Source organism: Myotis davidii, unplaced genomic scaffold, assembly GCF_000327345.1.
Source record: "Myotis davidii unplaced genomic scaffold, ASM32734v1 scaffold812, whole genome shotgun sequence".
Lineage (NCBI taxonomy): Eukaryota > Metazoa > Chordata > Mammalia > Chiroptera > Vespertilionidae > Myotis > Myotis davidii.
In genome coordinates, this window is record NW_006284238.1 from 3,418,894 (window position 1) to 3,445,131 (window position 26,238).

General features: G+C 38.3%; 1 protein-coding gene across 4 annotated transcripts in view; it reads left to right on the forward strand.

Moving 5' to 3' along the window:
* Positions 1–26,238, forward strand: part of MAN2A1 (mannosidase alpha class 2A member 1) — a 160,255-nt gene that overhangs the window by 127,099 nt on the left and 6,918 nt on the right. For all 4 annotated transcript variants that reach the window (XM_006754267.2, XM_015568442.1, XM_015568452.1 and 1 more), the window contains 4 exons: positions 3,751–3,884; positions 7,101–7,242; positions 10,568–10,701; positions 18,009–18,203. In XM_006754267.2, the coding sequence (XP_006754330.1) occupies positions 3,751–3,884; positions 7,101–7,242; positions 10,568–10,701; positions 18,009–18,203 (605 nt within the window). The remainder of the gene's footprint in view (positions 1–3,750; positions 3,885–7,100; positions 7,243–10,567; positions 10,702–18,008; positions 18,204–26,238) is intronic.

The following is a 26,238-nucleotide window of genomic DNA, read 5'->3' on the forward strand; positions in this document are numbered from 1 at the left end:
AATATAGTAAACTTGATTTTGCAGACCTTGATTTAATGGACTTTGAATTTAATGGACAGAATTTCTAGGCTGTATATCATATGTGAAAATTAACACCATGTTAATTTTAAAATGCTTTTAACCAAGATTGCTTATAATTAAATTAACAGGTTATTTTTTTGTTATTAATCCACTGTTATTTTTAGCAAATTTTAGCGAGTAGGCTATATGTTGGAAAAAACATTGTGGTAATTTCACTGATGTAAATAAATATTACATGTCTACAACTATAGTCTACATATTTCAATCCAAGAGTCACTGCTTGTAAACAGTATTCGGTGAATGATTAATACATGATCACACTTCATCTCGAGAGGTAATTGGTTTTGTTGTCGTGTGGCATGACTTTCTGCAGCATTTTTAATGCGTTCCAATCGATGTTCCCATATGCTCTAAGCCTAGCCCCAGCCATGTGCATTTGTTCACTCATGGTGACTGGTGAATGCACGTATTTACTAGACCTATTCAGTATAAATTTAAAATTACAGTAATATAGTTAAAAAAACTTTTCTGTAAACTTTTCAAACATGCTTAATTTTATTAAACAAACATGTCTACATAAGTAAAAACATGTAAACTAACTAATTTGTCAAATTCTTAACATAAGTATTCGGAAAACCTACTTTATTATATAATGGACTTCAGCCTTAATAGATACGCCCTTGCCTAAAATAGTCTGTTATATTGAGGTTTTACTCTATGGTGTTTGTGTCTGTTTTCAGCATAAAGTTTATCATACTCTACAAGTACTGCATTAGTCTTTTACATCAGATCTTTCTTGGTCAGGACAGAGAGCTACCTCATTCTTTTCATTTCCCATGTCAGCTAATTTCTACATGACAAGTGATTCAATACCTACCACATGCCCAAAACCTTCTTAAAAACTGGAATGCAAAGATGGTGTGTAGGAGTCTGTGTTTGTGAGAAGCCAACAGGTTCTAGGGAGGGAAAAAAAAGTTGAGGAAAGACTCTTTTGGCTTCTCTGTTATAGCTGTTCACCCGTGGATTGACTCTGTTCTTACTTGGCATTGCCTATGTTAATAAGGATAAACAATCTTTATTCTCTCTTCTCTAAGGCATAATGTGAGGCATTAACAGCAAGAGGGAACTTTTCTTTTTAACCTGGAAATGGCATCTTCCTATCACCCCCATGGACTACTCTTATAAAGTAGTTACCGTTTCCTTTCCCAGGGTTGAGCCCTAGTCATTCATGCTTAGGTAGAACTACTTCGGTTAAAATACCTTTTGCTGCCACATTCTGCAAGGATCCAGCAGGCCACTGGAACCACTGGGTCTGTACCCCTGCTTCCCAGGGAGTTCTCCCCTCAATCCTCTGATCTGCTTTGGGAATGGCATGGTACATACTCTTTAGGGAATTCTTGACACAATAAGAAAAGTTGACAATGCTCTCTCTCCCTCACACATATTTTAAAAATAATAATAATAATAAATTACCTTTGAGAACTAGGGTACCTCCTTGCTTTTATTACTATGACAGGTTTTATTTGGTTTATTTATATACATATAATAAGTTTGATCTTATTTTAAAAGTCTTTTCGGGCATAGAATTTAAATTAATGTCTTGCTGAATTTTGAATGGATATAGATGCTCCTTTTAAAGGAGCTTTAGGATTTGTTGCCACAACAGGATTTGAGCATAATATTGAGCTTGAGAAAGATGATTTTCTCAACAGAAATAATTTGTTATTGCTAGAGGTGATGTGAAATTATTAATTTTTTTCTGAAGTGTGTTTTCTGTAAATTTTTTCCAGAGATACATGACTTGAAATTAATGACACTCTTCTTTGTCAAGACTTTATTTCATTTTTGTATTCTGTTGACCCCTGAGAAAATATCCAATCTAGAGAGGAGAATACATAAAACAGTTTTAAAAACCCTACTAATGTGTCCAGTAGATTAGAGTTTACTTGTGACCTTCTGTTTCCCCAGTGCTGCATGAGTACTGTCATCCCTAGTGCTGCATTTTATGTTTGAAGCATTTTTGGTTCATTTATAGAAGCTTGCCTATTAAAATTCAATATGCAATTCCTTTGGTTTTTGAACAATATTATGGCTAATCTAAGCATACTGAAATGAAATTTGCATTTACAGTAATACATTTCCGAGTTCAAAGAAGATACTGTTATCCTATCATCACTCTGTGTGGTTTTATTTAACTTCCCAATAGTAGTGGAGATATATTTGGGTCAGCTGTCTTGGCAGATTCTTCTGGTAATTCTCAGAAGGAAATACATATGTATATTTAACTGGCAGAGGTTAGTGGTTCAGACTGTGTCCATAAAGCAGGGGGAAAGGCTCCCCTTCCCCGACTCATGTAGACCATACTCATAATAGCTTTATGAACATGGTAAGGAACTGAAGTGAGCTGTCACTGAGATTATTGAGTTGGAAGAGCAGCATCTACCAAAAAAAGAATTTCAGTAAGCATTCTGAAAATCCTTAACCCGTTTAGTATTTTCACCACATTATTTATGCTTTATAATTTCCAGTTTATTTTCACATAAATCTTTAATGCCTGGCCCGGTTGCATTTCATTCTTTTCCACAAATCTCACAGATTCAAATTTCTTTTCATTCACTATTTCCTGTCACCTTCTATAAGCTCTGGGGATTCTTCTTGGCTCCTAGAAAAAGTCTTCCTTGCTCCCTTCTCCTCCTCATTTTTTCTTACACAGCCCTCTTTGTCTAACAAGTTCTGGCTGTCAGCAGAGTGGCCGATTGTGTGAGGAATAGGGAGAAGCAGGTAACGAATAACAACTGCAGGCAAGTGAATGTCTTAGAATCTCAAAAAACTTCAGCTCTGTGAAATAAGATAGGGTCAATCTTTCTTCTTTTGATCACTTTCCTTCTTTGAAGATCCTGTAATATCTTACACACACTTAGTTCTGTATTAAGAGTGTTGTGTTTCTTCATAACTCCTCCCTGCATCTCTAAAATAGACCCAAGGCTTCACTGAGGACCTGACAAGCAGTTAGGGCAGCATGATAGAAATTTGTAAACACTTTAAGCTTAATAAAAAGAAAGTCTGACACATCTGATACTTCTCCAAGCTGTCCTCTGCTTTGTATAACAAAGGGCACAATGAAGCACTAAAAAACAAGGGGTCCTAAGAAATACCAAACTCAATTAAAATTGCTTTAACTTCTGGGGAGCTCTCCAGATTATACTCTAAAGTAGTAATATGGAAATATCAGTTTTAGCTATTAATCATGTCTCTTTTCCTAGATATGGTATCTTGAACCAACAGAGTATAAATTTCACCGCTCATAATTTCCAGTATGTGAGGAGAAAAGGGTGAAGAAGTGGGCTCGAATGATTCTATTGGGGAACAGTGGTGCAGACAAGAGGTGGACTAGCCTGGATTGGAGCTGACCTTTTCTCATTTAATGTCCTCTTTCCCCTCTAGAACTCATTAGAGAATAATTTGCATGTTATATTTCATCTGCATTTATCTCCACCAACCTCTTCATCTTTCTGTTAAGTTATATGTGCCCCTGAATGAATGTTATCTGCCATGATAGTTAAAAAAAAGAAAAGGTGAATTGTGACACTGTTTAGCATATGAGAGTTGGTAAAGATAGAAGATAGAAAACAGGAAAATATATGCAACTTTGGAAGGAGTTCTGGAGAGTATATTTAAAAATAGTGGGCAATAAATTTCTTTCTATTGTGCATATTCTTTTAAATCTAGGAATAGAAGGACAGTCTGTGGAAGTTTCCAATATTGTGGACATCCGAAAAGAATATAACCGTGAGATTGCAATGAGAATTTCTTCTAACATAAACAGCCAAAATAGATTTTATACAGACCTAAATGGATACCAGGTAATTTTCCTTTTAAATGTCTAAGTTATGTGCGTGCGTAACTTTTATATATAGTAATGGCCAATTAATTTTGCATCCTTTCAAAAATAGGCTTAAGGTCACAAATTATTTTTGAAATAAAACATTTGTAGGTTCTTTATTAACTAGATTTCCAAAATTACGACAGCTAACTAACTGATAGAGTATTTTGTAAATCATCTATTTGTAAGAATTTATTTTTTTCAAAGGAAGATTTGGTGACAATTATGCATGTTAAATAACATGGTGCCAAAGTATATATGAATTTAATATAAAGGAAACATCATTAGGGATTGATGGATTACATACTTTTTCTCATAAGAAATTGGCCTATGCATATTTAGCTTATTCTATATAATTTTTTTATTTATTTTTTAAATATATTTTATTGATTTTTTACAGAGAGGAAGGGAGAGGGATAGAGAGTTAGAAACATCAATGAGAGAGAAATTTCGATCAGCTGCCTCCTGCACACCAGCTACTGGGGATGTGCCCGCAACCAAGGTACATGCCCTTGACCGTAATCGAACCTGGGACCCTTGAGTCCGCAGGCCGACGCTCTATCCACTGAGCCAAACCAGTTAGGGCTCTATATAATTTTTAAATGTATAACCTAGTAAAAAGTTTTCTTTCAGGAAACCTTTTTCCTTCTCTTTATTGGAGAGGAGGGTGTGTACCTTATTACACATACATATATGCATATATGTATATATGCATATAAACACATGTCTACTTAGAAAAGTGAGTAGATACGTATTTAATCAAAATATTCTTGAAATAGTAATGAGAAAATTGATTCATAACATTTTTCAGATTGTCAGTTCTCTAATTTAATAAAACTCTTTTGATTATTACCTAAATCTCTGTACTCAGCGTTAATGGGTGTGACATATATCTTTGAAGTAATACTATTAAAAACATTAGCATGTTTTTGAGACATTAACATTTTAGAAATTTCTGGCTATGAATAGAAATAATTTCACAACAAATGCTTTTACTTTGTCTGATTTTCAATTCGAATGAGTGGACAGAATTGTGATAATTTTCTCTTTTACAATTTCCTGCAAAACTTAAATTTAAACCTTTTCCAAAGCATAAAAATTGCAAAATACATTTTGAATTAACATGTTAATTTTACTACAGCTGTTTGGTTTTCAAATGAAGCCCCTACTTTATAGTGATTCATTTCTTTGTATACAAAAGAAAGTCTTTTCTTAAAATTTTCAGAAGCAATTATTTGTATGTGTGTGGGTGTATACATGAATGAAAAAAAGTTAGTAAAAATGAATAAAAATTTTATTTTTAAAGATCGAGCATTTGAATAAATAGGAAAATATCATTTTTAAGTCTATAGCCTAATATTTCTGCTTTTAAAATACACTCTTTTTTAACCTTTGGAAAGACTGATACTTGGGCAAGACTAGAAATCTAGACCTACAGCTGGGGAATGAGGGTAACAGCCACACAGTTGTGAGATTGAAATGTCCTTTTTCTTAAAAGTATATGAGTTAGCCTGGCTGGTGTGACTCAGTGATTGAGCATCTCTCTATGAACCAGGAGGTCACATTTTGATTCCCCGTTGGGCACATGCCTGGGTTGTGGGCTCGGTCCCCAGTCGGTGGGGGGTGCAGGAGGTAGCTGATCAGCGATTCTCTCTTGTCATTGATGTTTCTATCTCTCTCTCCCTCTCTTTTCCTCTCTGAAATCAATAAAAATATATATATATTTTAAAATAATATGAGTTATTTGGAGTGGGAAGATCAGGATTGGAAAGGAGAAATGGAGAATTCTTTCAAGCTAGCTTTTTATTTTACCTTTTCATAGTTGTTTCTTTACTAGTTTATGAATTTCTTGAGACTGCGATAAAAATAACCCCAAGCTGGATAGCTTAAAACAACAGGAATTATTCCCTCACAGTTTGGGACACTAGAAGTCCTAAATCAAGGTGTCAGCAGGGCCACCTCCCTCCAGATGCTCTAGGGAAATAGCCTTCCTCGCTTCTTCTAGCTTCTGGTAGGTTCAGGCCACCCTTGGTACACTTTGCCTTATAAACACATCACTTCAATCTGTGCCTCCACAGTCACATGCTGTCTCCTTGTGTTTCTATACGTGTCCTTCTGTGTCCTGATTTTCCTTTCTTTATAAGAATACCAATCAATGGATTAGAACCTACTCTAATACAGTGCAACTTGAGTATATGAGCAGGAATCCTATTTCAAAATAAAATCACATTCATAGGTTCTGGATGAACATGAATTTGTGAAGGCACTGTTCCATACAACCAGTAAACTGAAAGATACATTGCAGAGTTGTGGAGATTAAAGGTTTTATCTGTGAAATTCCCAGCACTGTGCCTAGTGTTAATGGGTTCTCAATACATGTTCACTATTATGTTAACTTTTTTGCTTTAGTTTCATGTCAAATTTTTATGAGTTTAAAAGAAGAGATTACATTTTATGTGGTGTGGATAAGTTTCCCGATAACAGAGTCTCTGTTTGATGTCTCCTCCTGATGTTGGAGTGAGGCTTCTTGCCCCAGACTGGTTTAGTGCACTGTCAATCTCTCTCAGAAACTAAAGTTGGGGTTGTATTTCACACATTCAGATACTAGAACAAGAAAAATTAGAATTTGGAACTATCTACATTGAAACTAAACAAGAAGAGTATGCATTGAATCGTTTATAACCATAAATATGCATTTGATTGTTATAATGTAATATATTAGAGGATTTGATGAGAAGGTCTGGGATACTTATTCAGACTGATTTTAGAAGAATTATAAGATATTTCTTGAAAGAAGATAAAGAGCTATTATGCTTAGCATTCATTACAAAAGCAGTATGTTAGATTTAGATAAGAAATGAATACTTAATACCCTTATAATTTTTATGCAAATATTGGAGAGCTAGAAGACTTTTGTTAAGGATGTTTATTCTGAATTTAAATAGGAATGCATATTTTAAAAATCTGGACAAGTTCTAAGTCTCTTAAAAATTGTTTTCTAAAAATTTTGTGATTTTTTTTAATATTGTTTTGAAGAATGTTTCAGGTTTTAAATTAGCTCTAACCTTGAATAAGAAAGGAAGCTGTTTCTTTTCCTCTTTGGAAGAAGTCATCTGTAGTTAATACTAATTTTTAAAAGGTCCTATGTAAATATTACTCAATTTTCTAAAAGAAATATAATTGTATGACCTTACAGATTCAACCTAGAATGACAATGAACAAGTTACCTCTTCAAGCAAATGTGTATCCGATGACCACAATGGCGTATATCCAGGATGCCCAGCACCGCTTGACCCTACTCTCTGCTCAGTCTTTAGGTGTATCGAGTTTGGAAAGTGGTATGTATTGTTTAGATTCTTTTTGATCTTGTAAGTTTCAGTTCACATATACACAAGTGTATGACTTTTTTTAATTATCATCTCCACTTACCAGGTTTCTTTTGAGAACCGGACTATTAGTTCATTTTGGGTTTTGTGAGAATAACATAAAATGATGGATTTCTTCAATTTTAGGTGAAGAACAAGGACCTAAACTTCTGTGAAACTGATTGTTTTTCAAGATAATTTACCTCACCTGATAGCCCATTGTTTGCAGAATGGGCTATTGTGATTAAATGGATGCAGAAACTCCAACTGTAGATAACTTAGTTCCAAAGCTGGAAGGTTACAGTTCAAATTTAGGTCCTCTCCTGAATCACATGCTTTTGCACCACCACCCAAAAGAAGGAAGGGAGTAGAGATGATACAGATAGGGGGATATAGAGGTAACAGACATGACTTTAATGATTCCAAAGAAGAGAATGAGATGGAGAAAGAAAATAGTAGTAGATACTGATTAATTTTTGAAAAGTTTCTATTGAGATGCTTTTGTCTTTTATGATACGTACTAGTAACCCTGCGCACGAATCCGTGTGCCAGTAGGTCACTGCCGCCCTCCTATAGCTCCCCCCCGCCCCGCCGTCCCCTCATAGTTGTTGCCCTGCCCTCTTTTATAGCTCTCCGCCTCCTGCTTGCTTGCTGCCCTGCCCTGTCCTGTAGCTCTCTGCCACCCACTTTTAGCCAGTAGGTCGCTGCCGCCCTCCTATAGCTCTCCACCCACTTCCCTTCCCTCCTGTAGCTCCCCTTGCCCCCTTCATCCCTCCCCGCCATTGCTGTCCTCCTATAGCTCCCCCAGCCCTGCGCTGCCGCCTCCTGTAGCTCTCTGCAGCCACTTGTACCTCCCTGGCCCATCCTCCTCCTGAACCGTGATCTGGTCATGAAGCGCTTGGTCGTTACGCCTCAGGATGTAAGGGCTAATTAGCATATTCCTCTCTTATTATATAGGATTTTTAATTATCATTTACTAGAGGCCCAATGCACGAAATGAAATTCATGCATGGGTAGGGTCCCTAGACCTGGCCGGCAATCAGGGTTGATCTGTCGGGCAACTGGCAGGGCGATCAGGGGACCCCCCACTGACACCCACCTTTGCTGGCCTGGGGTCTGTGGGCTGGGGGCAACTCCTGCATTTTGTATCTGCCCCCTGATGGTCAGTGCGCATCACAGTGACTGGTCATTCCACCGTCCAGTTGATTTGCATATTAGGCTTTTATTATATAGGATAGGTCATCAGTTCTTCCTTCATTACATGCAAAAAATTGCTAAGTGTCTTAAGGAGCTAGGCAAATAAATGAGTTGAGATGCCTGACTTATTATTTGACACTTTTTATATTAGGCATATGCATACATTCTGTACTTCCACATATACACAAAAAATACTAGTTCTCATTTTTCTTGTGGTCTGTACTAGACAAAATCATGCAGTCATCTCATAAAGACATCATGAAGTTATAAAAATAATAATGGCCTCACGTCAGAAATTTGGTTTGGATGGTGAAACTTGAGCAACCTAGAGCAAACCCATGTGCAGTGGGGTGGCCACTGCATAGTGCCAGTACATTGTCTCCATGGGGAGAGGGGGCCCAGTGCTGCCAAATGCTGCAGTTTTTAAAGAGCCCAGAAATCTGGAATTTTATATGAAGACTAGAGGCCCGGTGCAAGAAATTTGTGCACAGGTAGTGTCCCTAGGCCTGGCCAGTAATCAGGGCCAATCAGGTTCCCCTCCTTCTCCTTCCCTTGCCACCTGTGCATAGCCACCACCCCTGCCTCCCCACCTCCCTGCCTCCTCCTTCCCTTGCTCCCTCAGCACCCCGCCATCGCTGCTGGTCGCCTGCCATGTTCCGCACCACCCCCTGGTGGTCAGTGCACATCATAGTGAGCGATCGAACTCCCTGCCTCCCATTCGAACTACCAAGGGGACACTTTGCACATTAGCATTTTATATATATAGATGCCCAACTGTAAATGTTGACTTAATTTTTCCCAATATCAGAACATAAAACATCTTTGTGCCAAATGTGACTCTTGACTTATCCATTTTTAAACCTGTCTTAAAATCTCAAAGGTGGGCTCTAAACAGGGTTGAGTCATTAGGACTCAAGCAATTGTGAACCATGAGTCTTCTCTCACTTCCCTCCTCAGCCCCTGCCATAGACATCCAGATACCCTAGTGCTTGATAGCTACAGACATGAAAACTATTTAGATTAGGGTCACTTATTATATGGACCAACGTTTCCTGACAGGGAGAAGATTTAGTAATTGCCAAGAGATTGATGTAATAATTTGGGTGTGAAGTGATCAAACTCTAATTGTCTTCATAGGCATGGAGCCAATTAGTCCCAGTGCCTGAAGAAAGGTTCTAGACTAGACAGTTGTCTTCTAAAATATGGAGGAATGACAATGAAACGCCTGGTCATTTTATCTGGATACCCAAACTAAGAAAGAAAGGAAAGAGTTGGTTTGACTACGTAAGAGTAATAGTTATTAAAATATTTTATGTATATTCAGCTCCTTTATACTACATGATCATTTAATAAGTAACAAATGTGGATGAAGGAATGAATGAATGAATAAACTTTAGGGTCTTATTTTTAGTATGATCTCAAATATATAATATGACTGGATTTCTTTCTTTTTCTTTTTTTTAATTTTTATACTCATAACCTAACCATTAGCTTACAATTTAAATTAGAGGAGATGTGAAATTATTGCACAGCAAATAAAGGAACCACAGTGACCCCTCTTGGAGCTAGAGGAAATAGGAGAGTGGAAAAGCTACTAACATAGTCTTGGAGGGAAGGGGGTTCATGGTAGTAGTTACCAAATCCCAGGGCTTCTTCAGAGATCAGCACATATCAAGTTACCTAAATATTTCAAGTCCTAGTTAGATCCTACCCATCTGTATTTGTTTTATTGCTCCCTGTGTGCTGTGCATTTTGTAATGAGCCCCATAAACATTTTTAAATTCCAGATGGTGACACCAAAAATTTTGGAGGCTTAATTTACTCTTTAGATTAATTTTTGAATTTTATATTAATACTTAAAGTTTTAATTTTTATCTTTTTAAATTTCTTTTCAGATTTTACTAGACATTAATGAATAAAAGTAGAAATTTAATCATGTTTTTATACTGGCTACCTTAAGCCATTATTGAGAAAAAGTTGTAGATTTGTCTCCTTGACTAAAGGAGAAACTTGAATCAAGACCATGCCTGTACTTACATGTTCCTCACTAGATCTTTGTATTAAATAACCCTGGCCAATTTTTTCATTTGTTTTTTCGTAGGTCAGATTGAAGTTATCATGGATCGAAGACTCATGCAAGATGATAATCGTGGGCTTGAGCAAGGTGTCCATGACAACAAGATTACAGCTAATTTATTTCGAATACTACTAGAAAAAAGAACTGTCGTGAATATGGTAGGGGAAAAAATAATGTGTCATCCACAATTTGAAATTGTAACTTTCCACTTTTTTATTTTTTACAATTTTCAATATAGTGATATGTTTAAAATAGGTTTAGCCTATATTCACAAGAAAGAGAACTTCAGTTTTATACACACACACACATATAATGTAAGATTTGCATTTAGGTCATCTTAATTTTTTTCTTATTATGTAAATATAAAGTAAGGTTAAGAAATCAGTTTTGGTGAAATTTCCTGAAATTATTTTGAAAGTGTGTGCTAAGGAATAGAGCTTAGTAACATATTTAGCATAAGTTTGATTAGTAAAATGGATTTGAAACCTTAATGTACTTATTTTAGTCTTAACCTCATCTATTGAAAATGGATTTACTTGTCTGTCTTCTTGTTCAGTTTTCATTCTTTGAAGTAAAAGCCCAACATTCCATGTCTGGCCAAAGATCAGTTGGACATAAATCAGTCTGACAATATGCTTCTTCAAGTGCCAATAAAGTACCTCAGATTCCTTCATAAATTACTAATTACCAGCTCAAGTGGCCCTTGAGATGGTCTTTTTACTCCTCTTTTTCTCTTTCTGCACTCACCATTTCAAATCTTCCACTATTTCAGCCAGTGACTTCACTGTATACTTTATAGAGAGCCATTCAGCAATGCTTGCTATTCTAGATACCAAGCATCAGCTCCCACCCTTTCTTTCTTTCCTCATGTTACAGTAGAGACATTTACCTTCCTTTCCTCTTAGGCCAGTGCCTCTGCTTGTCCTTGGAACTTGGCTTAATCTCCCTCCTCAAGATCCTATTACTAGTTATTCTCCCTCTTTACCTTCCCCTGTCCCTCACAGGAAATCCTTTCTGTTCGCTTTTAAACACTCTTTATTTTCTCCCATTAAAACTTAAAACAGAAAACAGCCCTCACTCAGATTCTCATTTCCAAATCTCATTTCCTATCTCCCCTACCATCTTGAGTCAAAGTTTATAAGATAAGTTTATTTTATCACTTTCTTCTCACACTTAATTTATTTGAATCTGGTGTTAGCCTCTATCATTCATTCTTGCCAATGTCACTAGATGCAGCTGAGTGTATCTAGATGATGCACTATCTGATCAGTTCACTTACTTCACCTTTCAGCAGCATTGGACACTGACCATTGTCATTTCTTAAAACACTGTCCAGCCAGGGCTTCCATGGCACCACACTAAGTAGGATTGTTTCCTTTCTCTTGGGCAGTTCTTTCTCTATAATTCTTATAGTTCTTTAGTTCTCAAGAGCTAATCAGAGCTCTCAAGGCTTGGCCCCAGGCCTCCCTTTCCTTTTTATGTTTTCCCTCTGCAACCTCTCCTACTCCCCTGGCTTTGGTGACCACCCCTGGCATATGGAACCCACAAATACATATTCCATCTGTCTAGTTGTTTCCTGTTATTTCTTTCTACATTTGTAACAGCACCTGAAACTCAACATATTGAAAATTACTCTCATGATCTCCCTTCTCAAACCTGACCCTTCTCAATGTTCCTTGTCTTGGTGATGAGCACCACCTTCCATCCAGTGCCAGCCACCTAGGAGTCATCTCTCAGACATTTATCCCTCACCAGCCCTTTCTCACAATAGTGATCACCAGTGCTTGGCTATCTCATTGACTAAATATTTCAACCACCCTAATCTCAACTAACATCATGCATTTCCTGGAGCTAGCCTGTGCATCCATGCTGCTGCTCTCTTTTCTGCTGTTTTTTCTTAATCCAGGAAGCATGTTTTTGTTTTTGGATTTTTTTTTTTTCAAAACTAAAGCTAAAACTCATGAGCACAAACAGCGGTATGGTGGTTGCCAGAGGGAAGGAGTTGGGGTGAGAAGGGTCCTAATATATGGTGATGGGAGAAGATTTGACTTTGGGTGGTGGGTACATGGTGCAATATACAGATCTTATGATATAGAAACCCACACCTGAAACCTATATGATCATGTTGACCAATGTCACCCCAATAAATTTAATTTACAAAACAACAAAAAAACAAAAGCTAGCTTCATTGCCTCACTGGTGAAGCCCTCTGATGTCTTCTCATTGCTCTCAGTATAAAAGCCAAAACCTTACCAAAGCCTACAGAGCCCCTCGTATATGGGCCCTGCCTATCCTCTCTCCTCATTCGGCGTGACTCTCGCTATTTCTGCTCTGAGCCCACTGATTTCCTTTCAGTCCTAAGTACTTTTCATGCACCATACGCCCACCGCACCTTATGCGTGTTTTTCATCCTCTTTGCCCAGGGGACTCTTAGTTCTATTTCAGATCAGAGCTCATTTTGTCAACTGCTTCTGCTGGAGCCGGTCCAATCACCTTCTATGCTCCCTCAGATCTGGGCATGTCTCCTTCATGTGTGCATGTTGTGACTTTCCACTTTGTTGTCTTTTCCTTTGGACAGTATACTCCCTGAAAGTAGAGGCTATGTCTCTCTCTGCTTCTAGGCTGTTCCTAGCAAAGGAAGCACCCAGTATATATTGTATGAATGAGTGAGCTGTGACTACACACTGTGCCACTGTGTTTATTACAGTTACTGCTTACTTCCTGTCACTGTATGCATTTTCTACTCCCCCTACTAAATTCCAAGAGCTTGTCTACTTCATTTTCATGTGCCCCACAGGGCCTCTGCCTTTCGTAAGCATTCTATCAGTAAAATCCTAGTCCATTGAATGAAATATCAACATCTAATTAAGCAAAGAATTCTTCCAATATCTAGAATTTTTCAGGAAAAAGATTTTAATATCCATTTTAGATGTCAAGATTTATACCAGTTCTTGGAACTAAAGGTTTACATCAACTACTGACAATAGCTTAGTTTTAAGACTAAAACTGCATAGGAAATATGTTGGAGTACTTGCAGCTATTGTCTTTTTCTCCTGAAAATGTTTCTGGCTTTTATGATTTTTCTTTCTATATAGACACTAATTTGCAAAACTGTTAACTATGGCAATAAGAATTTTCATGTCAGACCTATAAAGCTTTCACTTACAAGTTAAATAATTTGTTTATTCCCATTCAAAGCTTAGAGACTAATTGATTTAAATTTGATCCAATGTTTTTGTAATCCTATGTTGGTTAAATTTTTCTTTTGCTCAGCTATAAGTTCTTAGGCTTAAATCAATAGATTCTTTTAAATAAAAAATGAACTAGAGAAGAGAAAATACATTTTAATTTCTAGTGAGTTTGATTAAAAAGACATTTGATAAAGGAGGGTTACATATGCATAAATTTTCTAAAAGGTGTTTTTATTTTCTCAGGTCTTAAATTCTTAAAAATTGATGGTAGAAACTGAGGTGGGGAGACATTCTGGGCAGGAAGGCATTTTAATGGGAAGGCTGACCCTGTCAGAGCCTCATTGGAGTAATTCCACAGAGAGGCAGTGAGAATAAGGACTGGAACAGTCCTCTCTGTGGAACCCTGGCGAACAGGACTCACTTCTATTCATCCAGGGTTACTCCAATGGTAATGATACTCAATGGTCAGCAGAAGTGAAACATGGGAATTATCTTTTTGGCACTGACCATGTCTGATTTATTTCTTTGACCCTTACTCCCACTATAGTCTTGCTGGCAACTGGTATGGTAAACTGAAGCCCAGTATGACTTGAAGTTCCTGTGTTTGGGGTTAAAAAAAAATTAATCGTTTTGGGGGAGTTTTTGTTACTATCATTTTTTACTATTTTAATGTGAAATCTCCTGGATTTTTTTTCCTATTATTGAGAGTTGCCTGAAAAACAAACAACTTTTTAATACCATGCTGACCTCCCAAAACATTTCTATAGGCAAATTAGACCCACAAACTACCAAACTTCAGTTCTGCTATATGATACTTTATCTCTAAATCTTTAGATTCCATATATTTTCATTCTTCTATTTCCCTCTGTCTTTTTACTTCCTCCCCTCTAATATTTTTCTCTGATTTATTTGTATTGCATTTGCTTATTAAATTAATAAATGAAGTTCAACAAACATTATCAAGTTCTCACCATGTCAGATCATACTGAATAATCAAATGTGACTAAAAAACAATCTCTCACTATCGTATATAATTTAGCAAGTTTGGAAGTAAGTGAAATGGAAACCTTTGGTGTTTAGGGATTAGGTAACATGAGTGGGCTTAATGAAGGGCAGCAAGGAGCCTGACAAGAAGTTTGGCTTAGGAAATAAGAGCTAGAACCCAGTGTAGATGATCTCAACTTAGTGTGGTTTGGATCAGAATGTGCTAAAAAAATATTTTAATTTCACACATGTTGCAAGGAGAAAACTAGACTTGTATACTCTGAAGCCTTCTAACCAACAATAAAACAAATATATATATATATATATATATAACTCTAATATGCAAATAGACCAAATGACCGAACAACTGGTTGCTATGATGTGCGCTGACCACCACAGGGCGTGTGAGGAACATGGCAGGTGTCGGCCGTGGTGGGATGGTGGAGCAGGTGAGTGGGGGGCACAGACCAAGGTGGGGTACTGGTCACTGTCATTAGGGCAAGGCTCTGATGGTTACTGAAAATTCTTTGCTCCCGTGTGCTGCAGTCCCACCTGGAGCTCACACCCACTGCCAGTACCCAGCGCTGGTCCCGATCGCTCAGTGCTGTCAGCAGGTGTGAGTAGCAGCTGCCAGCCCCAATCACCCCTGAGGGCTTCTTCACCTCCCCCTGCTCCTGAGGGGCAATTGAGGCAGCAGCTGCCTCTCACACCCGCTGACAGCACCGGCCCCAATCACTCAGAGTGTGTGAGCAGCGGCAGCGAGAGCAGGGCTGCTGGCAGACAGGGGACCAGGGGCTATGGTGGGAGTGGCCGGGCAGGGATGCCTACCGCAGCCTTGTAGCCCACAGGTCCTTTCAAGGTGCACAAATTCATGCACTGGGCCCCTAGTAATGTTTATAATAGTGTATTAGTTACTACATACAAGGCTGAGGAATTCATTTATAGCACAAACACTTGAACATGGTTTATAAACTTTGGGTTTATCATAAGCATTACTGTGAAAAGATTGCCTGTCTAGGAAATGAATCCAAATAATGGTAGTTCAGCAGTTAAATATCTTTGTGAGCCACCTGTCATTGTGAATATGTTATGAAGGTGTGTGGATGGTGGGTCCTTCTCACCCAACCAGCTTCCAGCCGTATCATTCTCCATGGTGCTGTTATGGCACTGAACTCTCTCTCTTCTCTAAATTCTCCTGCCTTATCTTGCTTAGAACTATAAATGGTACAGTTCTTGAATTTTCAGAGTACTTAAATTCATGACATTGTTTCTTTGATGAGACTTTTCATGAAAGTGTTTTGGAGTCTGTATCCTGTGTGTGTTTTTTTAATCCAAAACTAGTTAAAAAGGTGAGGCTTATACTCTTGGTTCCAGAGGGCATTCTGTTTCTTCTAGAAAGTTGGAAGGGGTCTGTCTGGGGTGGCAGTTCTCAGCACAGGTCCACAGAGCTGTGTGGGACCGACTACATGAGATTTACCTGGAAAGGGGTGGCATTAAGCTTCACCTTTCCAGGCCCCAACCCTGCCTGGGGATCTGTGCTTTTTAAAAGCTCCCCAAGCCATTCCTGTGTATGATCAATTAGGGGGAAACACTGAGGGTTGGGTGAACTGATTTGGTGTTAATGTGCACACCAAAGGAAAGGTAAATATGCATGTTACTATGTGTATAGATAATCCATCAAGAAGTCCCGCGTCTTCTCACTATGGTGTCCAGGGATTTTTCCAATTACATAGAACAGAGTCAGAGAGCTTTTTCTGAGTGTTTCTTGACCTAAAATGAACTTAATGGCTCCTGAATCTGATAAGGCAGGTGTTTTCTTTCTGTCACAATCTTTTATCTCTATTACTCAAAGGTGATTTTGTCAGCCATCCTGACCTACATTGTGAAGTTCTTTGATCTTGGACCACATTTAAAGTGTCTTATTGAAAATGTTCCTTCTCTGTTCATATTATTTTACAAGCTACATTAAATTTCAATATTGTTGGAGAATAATACTTTATATGCTTTATTTAATTTTTCCTTAAAAAATGTGGAATGGATACATTTTTTACAACTCAGACCTCATATTTTTTGTCAGTATCTTAATATTGTGTGTCTCTCTGCTGCCTTTAAAAATCTTTTTTTCTCTTCCCTGATCTAAATTGTAATGACATCTACAGTTTGCTACAGACACGATGCTTGTCACTTTTCACTAACACCCTCTGTTGTATGCTAATCTGACATTCTGAATTTTAAGCTCTGTATCTTATATAAATCCTACCTTTTCACACAGATAAGTAGCCAAGCCTTTCATTTGAAAAAGGATGTAACATCAGAAGATATCAGTGAGATAGCCATTTTAGAAATAAGATACAAATTTAAATTTACCTCCAATGCCACTGGTGAACATAAGATCTTTCTACATAAATTTTCTCTTTCTAGTGCATTTCTGTCTGCTTTTACACCTTACGCATCATTGGTGATGGTTCTGCTTAGTCGTTGATTTAATTGTGTGTCATCTACCATATGTATGTCCCCATCCTGGCAGACTTATGTAATGTTAGAACATGCTGAAATGCTTGTCAACAAGTATATACCATAGCAAAGACCAAAGTATTTTTAATTATACTGAATAATTTTGTATCATATAAATGTGTGATAAGTGTTACATAACATATGTAATAGTTCCAGTTTGGGGAATAGAGTGAAGCAATTGACAATGATTTACCCAATTTTAAAAAAACACAGATGATCTAGATATGCCACCTGTGTTATTTAAAACCCTTATTTATTTTGAGAGTTTTTAAGTCCTATCACTGGTAACATTTGTGAAACATAGCTTTGTATCAACACATGACTTTGATCTAGTTAAGTGTACAGATGAAATCATGAGAATATTATGGGTAAACCTGAGGGAAAGGAGATAACATTTGATGACATGTAAGATATATGAGCATCCCAGTCCATTTACTTTAAGAGTTTTGTGGTAAGTTGGGAAAGAATTTCTGTAAAATGTTATACCTGTCCTAAAATGTTTGTGGGAAATGTTTTCAGGGTTTTTAGTAATAAAGCAACAGAAAAAAATATATTTCTAACATGTGAGTTAAATGGACACTTCGTTTTCTTTTATTGCTTAAGACTGAACTTGGTAATCTGCTATGCATTTTCTATAGCTGTTATTAATAAAATCAAAGTATTTATATATTTTCATATTTCCTTTCTATTTAAATCCTACCAGATAATTCAGTTAATAACATGAAAACTGCAAATATGTAACTCTTAAGAATTTTTGTGGGGTTTTTTTTTGATAGGAGGAAGAAAAGAAGGCAGTCAGTTATCCTTCCCTTCTTAGCCACATCACTTCTTCTTTCCTGAATCACCCTGTCTTTACAATGACAGAGAAGAGCCCCGTGCCCACCCTTCAGCTGCTGGGTGAATTCTCCCCGCTACTGTCATCTCTGCCTTGTGACATTCATTTGCTTAATCTGAGGACAATACAATCAAAGGTATGTCCCAAAATCTATCAAAATCTTACATTAGGTATAATATTTGTAATATACCTGATATAAGGGGATGGGAAGAAGAAAAAATACTCTTAAGTTTTACTGTGCTTCAAGAAATGATTAAGAGGGCTTTACCTTTAGGCAAAATCATTATACCTTTCATTTGGGTATTGCTCTATAGCATCAATTTTCAACCAGTGTGCCTCAAGAATTTTTAAAACATTCAATATCTAACTATTTAGTTGGGGACACTGACCTCTTGTTCCTTAGATTGTCAAAAAATTGACACAATAGTCGTCCAGTGTGAAAAAAATCAAAATCAAAATTATGCCTATTTTTTTGGTCAGATCAGCAAAAATATATTTTTTGGTGTGCTGCAGAATTTTAGTAATTAGTTTATGTGTTCCATGAGATGAAAAGGGCTTAACAATTGCTTCTCTATAGTTTGAAGCATACTGCAATACTAATTTATTCCATTCTCAGAAAAGTTCTTTGTGGTGAGTGGGTCAGAGAATAACATCATTTTCTTCTTTTTATGGATAGGAAGCTAAAGCTGTCTTGAGTCACATAATTTGTAGGTGGGAGAACCAGGTGTTAAGATCAGCCGTCCTGGCATTTTGCATTCATTTCTCATTGTTAGCCAGTGTTTCTGGGGAGGTAGAGAAGTAAAGAGCATAGTGTTTAATTAATTCCATATCAGAGGCTTTTTACCTTTTGTATCTTTTTCCTGAAAATCATTGCAACCCAAACCTTTGAATTGAGAAACTAACTATTTAGGAGAAATGGAGAAATAAAATCAGAAATTGCATTTGAAAAGAATAAAGCTTAGACATTTGGCATCACTTTTATGTTTTGTGGAGCTGTGCTGATATTGTGAATTGACATATACTTAGCTGAAAATAGTAATGGCCTGAATATGAAAAGAAGATAATGTTCATGTTTGAAGACAACGTAAGAGACGGAAAATGTTTAGTTTCAGAACAAACCACTAACACCACATATACTAAGGATAAATGCCTACAAAGTTGGATGGTTATGGCTTTTAAAATTATATGCTTAAGATAAAGAACTTACACCTGACTGTATGGGAAAGTACATATAGTTTGTAATAATGAAGACAAGTGGGTGCATGCCTCTGCATGCCACAGCTGTTTGATTCCTGAGTGAACTTGTTGGCTTACCTTCATGCCTGCCAGGTGCCAGTTACTGCTAAAGGAATCAGGGATATTGTCATGAACAAAAAAAGACAAAATCCCCTGCCAATTGGAGTTTAGATTCTAATGGGAGAAAAAAAAATAATTAAGGAAGAAAAAATAAGAGAAACTTATAATATGTGAGATTGTAATAAATGTTACGGAGGGGAAAAAGCAAGGAATGGCAAGTATAAGAAGGTGATGCAATTTTGAGTAGGGTGGTTGGAGAGGGTCTCACAGAAATGGTGATAATGAGAAAAAAATATGAAGGAGGTCAGGGAATAAGAGACTCAGTGAGGATTTTGGGGGGAAAGTGGTCCAGCCAGAGTTAAGAGCAAGTATGAAGGCCTGAAACACAAAGGTGTGGTCATAATGGAGGCTCCATGAGAGCTGTGCTTTTCTTTCATCCCTTGTTGTCTCCTCTTGCCTGAAACAGTACCAGCACATAATAGGGGCTCAATAACAGTTCGTTGAATGAGCGAATCTTGTGAGTATTCTTTCTAGGATTCTGCTATAGTTTTTGTGGGTCTACTTTTCAACTCATGGAAAGAACCCACCAGAGACAGATCGCTTCCCTGAGGTAGCCTGTTATTATTTAATGGGCTAAAGGAACAAAAGAATAGAGAGGAGGGCCCCTTGTTGCCCTCTCTGAGCATAGATGGTAAAGGACCATAGCAGCCTGAAGGATCCGAGGACTTCTGGGGCTCATAGTGGCTACTTTTTCTTACCACTAGATGACCCATTCCCAAAGTTTTTTGAAAGTGATTGTTTGTAAGCAGCTCCAGCTGACTAGAGTGAGTGGATTACCCCCTACAGCAGTGATGGCGAACCTATGACATGCATGTCAGAGGTGACACGCGAACTCATTTTTTGGTTGATTTTTCTTTGTTAAATGGCATTTAAATATGTAAAATAAATATCAAAAATATAAATCTTTGTTTTACTATGGTTGCAAATATCAAAAAATTTCTATATGTGACACGGCACCAGAGTTAAGTTAGGGTTTTTCAAAATGCTGACACGCCGAGCTCAAAAGGTTCGCCATCACTGCTCTACAGTCCAAGGCTGGCACTTGTTTTTCAAATCACCTCTTTTTAGTGATCACCTGCTCCTTTCATTCTTCCTGCTACCTTCTTGTCATACAAATCTAATCACTTCCCAGATGAAAACCTCATTACCCACGAAATTGGTTCAACCCTTAAGCCTTCAGGCCTTCTATAATCTGGCCTCCACTTACTAGCCATCTAGCTCCCATTGTTCTTCCTACCTTTGGACAAGTGTGCCACCTTCACTGTCTGCTGACTGAGTGAGTGCTGACTCAGCTACCACTTATGAAATGAGGCTGCTATTAGATATGCCTGCTTCAGGTCTATTGTGAGAAACAGATGAAATAATGCTGTGAAAGCCTTCGAAAACAGAAGTGCTTTGTAAATATATACGATGTTATCCTGATGTTGCCACAGGATATGCCAACTCAGGTGCAAACTAAAGTTTTAGCAGAGGGAATAGAAAGCAATTTAACAATGTAGATATTTAACCAGAAAAATAAAGACCAAAATATTAATGCCTAGTGATAACTACTATGCTGGTACATGATCAGGGCTAAATACTTGGGGCTATTTTGCATTATCATATTGATTCTTGCCAGTTTTTATATTAGCCTTTGACTCTTAGTGCAAATTTCTAATGTTTGGTTAAGCTCTCTAGTAACCCGAAGGGATTGATTGGTCCATTCAAAGTCACTTCTTTAAAGACTTGTTCTCTGTCCCCTAAACTCTGATAATAGGAAGATAATCATTGAAGGAAGCTGATAGTATTGACTTGAAGAAAGCTTGGTGCTTAAAATATGTCAAGGGTAATTCCATGGTTATACTAAAAGAAAAGCACAAATGACTCAGTAAATTCAGAAACCTGACCTATACATTTGGGATTGTGTTCCTGTTTTTGTGTGCTGTCAGCTCCAAACGTATAATAATAAATTGTTCATTTGGAGATTGCAGTGCATTTTTCCTACTGAAATACAAATACAATTGACCCTTAAACAACACAGGGATTAGGGGCGCCAACCTTGACCTATGTAGTGGAAAATACACATGTAACCTACATCAGCCCTTCAAATATGCAGATTCCCAACTGTCAGTTGATCCTTGAACAGTGTGGGTGTGAATGTGCAAGTCAGTCAGATTGAGTGGCTCAGTTGAACAAAATCTGTGTATTAGTGGACCCACACAGTTCATAGCCACGTTATTCAAGGATCAGCCTACAGGTTGGGTTTCAAGCAAGACCGGAGGTCTATATGGCTTGTATCTGAGTAGGTATTTTCTTTGCCACCACCTCATAGTATTTCCAGGATAAACCCATCTGAGGACCACCTTGGATCATTAAGGGCATGTCTCTGTTCCTGCCTTCTCTCCTTCATCAGAAAGGTGGTAAGGACATACCTGCTTCCCCATTCCCTCGGCCACTGTCTCAAGGTTCTTTAGTTCTACACCTCAGTTGGTCTCCCTTACTCCTCATGGAAAAAGAAGTCATGGGCTCCAGCAACAGTCAGAGAGGTGTGGTGGCAGCTGGAGGTGTGCTAACCCACCGAGGTGGTTCATTTCCTACTAGCAGTCCTCAGAGTCACTGTGTCCAGATCACACTAGAGAAATTTTAGAAAAAGAGACTTTTAAAAATTTACCCTACAAAATTAGGCTGGCATAGAGAGACCAGGACTTAGTAATTCTTTAAAACTCTCAGATTAGGAAACTAAAGGCCAGAGAGATTAAATGATTAATGGTTAAATGATTCAAATAAAACTACCCCCTCAGTAAGTGTTAGAATTCGGACACACCCCCCGGTCTGAATCCAAATGCTGGATGTTGCCCCAGAGGCAGTATTTGACTTTTTAAGAGTTACTCTATCTCTTCCTCCAAGTTATTGGTAATCAGTTTGTGGTTTTATATAAGCCTGTCTTGCTTTTCTAAATTATATATGTGCTCCCAGCCTGTTTCAGCCACTGTCTAGGAACTTAACTGTTAGTCTTCTCATCCGGTAGGTCCCACCTCCAACTCTCTTCTTTTTGTCACCCCCTTTTCTTGCACTATCAGGAGCTTCAAATATTAAAGTTTCTGTAAAAGTTTGAAAACTGAGTAACAGGAGTGCCACTCAAGTGCACTAAATGGGAAAGACATGTCATCAGGAAAGGGTAATGATTAAGGGAGAAAGAAGTCTTGGTTGAGAATATGCTGAAAGAACATCATGGGTTCGGTAGGCTAGAATTACAGGTGCTGACATCCTGGGGACAAGAGAGAGGTGGCTGAGCTGTTGAGCTAGGCTTCACAGGGCCAGTCTGCCATGAACAATATGTGATTCCACTATTGTTTTTCAGATTATTCCCACTGCTTCCATGTTTAACTATATTTTTATTTAGATATGTATATATTTATATCTGTAACTACATATACACTGTCATGTGCATGTGTAATTTACTCTCTGTGGAATTTCTTTTGATTTGTGCTTAACTGTTTCTTGCAAATATTTAACCATTCATTTCAACATCAACACCACCTATTGAATAAGATTTTCTCTCCTAACTTATTTACACCACCCCTTTCTTATAAGAGGCAGTTTAAGTTTTTACTTTATTATTTTGCCTTATAAGCATTGATTGGTGCTTTATTGATCTCCCTAGCTTCTGGAAAGGTGAAAATTGTGGGGGAAAATTCTCTTTGTTGTACATATCTAAGAACTACCATTCACCTTCCCCTTCCTGTCATGTTATCTTATTGATCAAAACAGCATAACTGTTACTGAACATTTTAATAAGTACCCTGGAAAATGAATTTCTACTAGTTATTTCCTGTCTCAGGACATATAACAGTGTGCAGTTTTCTAACCTTTCCAGCTGTCAGAATGCACTGAAATGTGAGTGTTGTTAGGCATTTTCAAAGTATGTGAGCAGGTTGGAGAAATTTTTTCACCAGGTGTTTAGGCATCCCTTAATTTATGTACACCTTACACATCCTGTGAGGAGGATGGGGTCACATTCCTCCTGGAGAATAGGTCAAATTTATAGCCACTCTCATCCTTAGAAAAAAAGTGTATACATATGTTTACTGTGGTTTCCAGGAATTTACTGGTTTGTGAACCTCACATTTATATATATAAAGGCCTAAGAAACTGAACGACCGGTCGACTGGTCTCTATGACGCACACTGACCACCAGGGGACAGATGCTCAACGTACAGGATCAGGCTTCCTCCTGTCTGGATCGGGCCTGCGGGAATTGGGCCGAAACCAGCTATCTGACATCCTCCAAGGGGTCCCGAATTGCAAGAGGGCACAGGCCAGGCCAAGGGACCCCACCAGTGCACGAATGCATGCACCGGGCCTCTAGTTACTAATAAGCAAATTAAGTTTCTTTTGGTGTGAGCCAGGAATCGCATAACTCTCACATTTTGAACTCTTAGCACTTTAGTAGAGGAGTATTTGCCTATATTCTTAAGCAAGACTATAATATGCATCTGTAATTTTCAAAATGGCTTTAAATTCTGCTTAAAATAGGATGAATGAATGAATGGGTAGGCTGTGGATGGTTAGAAATTATAATTTCTAAAGTTTACTTTCTGAATTTATATGTTTTGATAAATAATGGTTTTATCTCTGCTGGATTTATTAGTTAAGTCCTCTCTGTTAACAGCCTCAAATCAGAGGGCAATCCCCTTTAGTTTAAAGCCTTTTGTCATGTTATGTTAAAGGTGGCTCTCCCTTTCCCCCTCCTCACTGGCATCTGTGAGCACCAATTCACAGCTAGAGCAGAGGCAGGAGAATGAAGCTGTTAGAAGCACAGAATTTAGAGTCAAACTGCCTGGGTTTGAGTGCACCCCCTCTGCTTGCCATCTGGGTGACATAGAGCAAGTCACTTCATTCTTTGAGTCTCAGTTTTATCATCTATAGTGTGGCAGTATAGAACCCACCTTAGAGACATTCTGAGGATTAAATGAGTTGATGTTTGTAGAGCATTTAGAACAGCAGCAGGCACAAGGAAGCACCAAATGTTTGACAAATGAAGGTTCTTAATTGTGATAGTTATGAGCAGTTGTGATTGTTACTAATAATGAAGTGAAGATGCTGGCATATTTTTTTAAAATTAGAGAAAGCTGAAGTTTATTGCCAAATTAAGTCTTTTTTTTAATATATTTTATTGATTTTTTACAGAGGGGAAGGGAGAGGGATAGAGAGTGAGAAACATCGATGAGAGAGAAACATCGATCAGCTGCCTCCTGCACACCTCCTACTGGGGATGTGCTCGCAACCAAGATACACACCCTTGACCAGAATCGAACCTGGGACCCTTCAGTCTGCAGGCCGACATTCTATCCACTGAGCCAAACCAGTCAGGGCGCCAAAGTAAATCTTGATGCTATTTTACTTGTATTCCTTGTACATTTTATTAATAACTAGAGGTCTGGTGCATGAAAATTCATGCACTGGAGAGGGGGATCCCATAGCCCGGCCTGTCCTCTCTCACAATACAGGAGCCCTTAGGGGCTGGAGATGACCTGGTGATCAGGGGAAGGCGACACTCCATAACACCTATGCTGCTGCCACTGCCAGCAGTGCTAGCCTCTGCTGGCCCTGGTTACCTGAGCCTCAGGTGGCCCTGGGCAGCTGGGCAGCTGCCATTTGAGGCTTGCCTATGCCTTGGGCTGGGCCTGGATGGCTGGGCAGCTCACATCCGAGACTTCCCTTCACCTCAGGCTGGCCCTGGGAAGCTGGGGGTCTGAGAGGACTGGAGGTCTCCGGAGGTAGGCACGCAGAGTGGCTGTGCCTGCCGCCCTGGCAGGGCTGAGGAGACTGGCGCTGCCATCTTGTGGCTGTGCGCACTGCCATCTTTGAGCATGTGGCAGTCAATTAGCATATTCCCTCCTTATTGGCTGTGGGTGCTGCCATCTTTGAGGCTGAGACAGTCAATTAGCATATTCCCTCCTTATTGGCTATGGGTGCTGCCATCTTTGCAACAGCATGAGGGTCAATGAGCATAATCCCTCTTTATTAGATAGGATTTCTCAGGTTCTTCAAAAGAACATAGCTAACATTGTCTCTATGCCAAGCTTTATGCTGAGTCTTTACTTGAATGTTATTTAGCTCTAACAACGCTGTGAAGGTAGCAGTACTATATCTTGTCTTATAGGAGAGGAAACTGACCTGAAGATGGTAGGTAATTTTTTGAGGTCACACCACCAGTAGTTAGTGGTGCTGGGAGGCATAGCTCTGTATCTCCAGTTCCCTACCCAGAACCTTGTCCTGCCTCTTGCATGGGGCCAGACAGGGAGTGATAATGTGGAGTATGTTGGGGAATATGCTGACTTATTTTTCTTGTTTACTCAGTAATAATGGAACACCCACCAACTATATATGGGAAAAGATCCATGAAAGGCCAATGTAGAGTCATTAGAGATAATTACTATTAAGTATAGAGAGGATTCTTTGTGGTAGGGATATTCCTATACATTTACATTTTAATGCAAACTTGTATACCACCTCAACTACTTCAAAGGTTATAAGATGAAATAATCCATGAAAAGCTTTCTGCAGAGTCTGACACTGCAACAGTTCCTGTTATTGTCACTGTAGTTGGCCCTTGATCCTCAAAGGGACTCTTCACAAGTCTAACTAGTTCTTGGAATTTCAGAGGTTAAATGATATATGCAGTCACTTAACAGATTCATGGTGGAACCAACGCTTGCCTCTAGTCCAGCTTTCTCTAAGCCTGATGGCTTCATTCTGCAAGCAGACCTCTTACCTCGACACTCCACCCCGTTGCTGGAGAAGCTCACAGCCCCTACTTAGTCTAGGAGCCT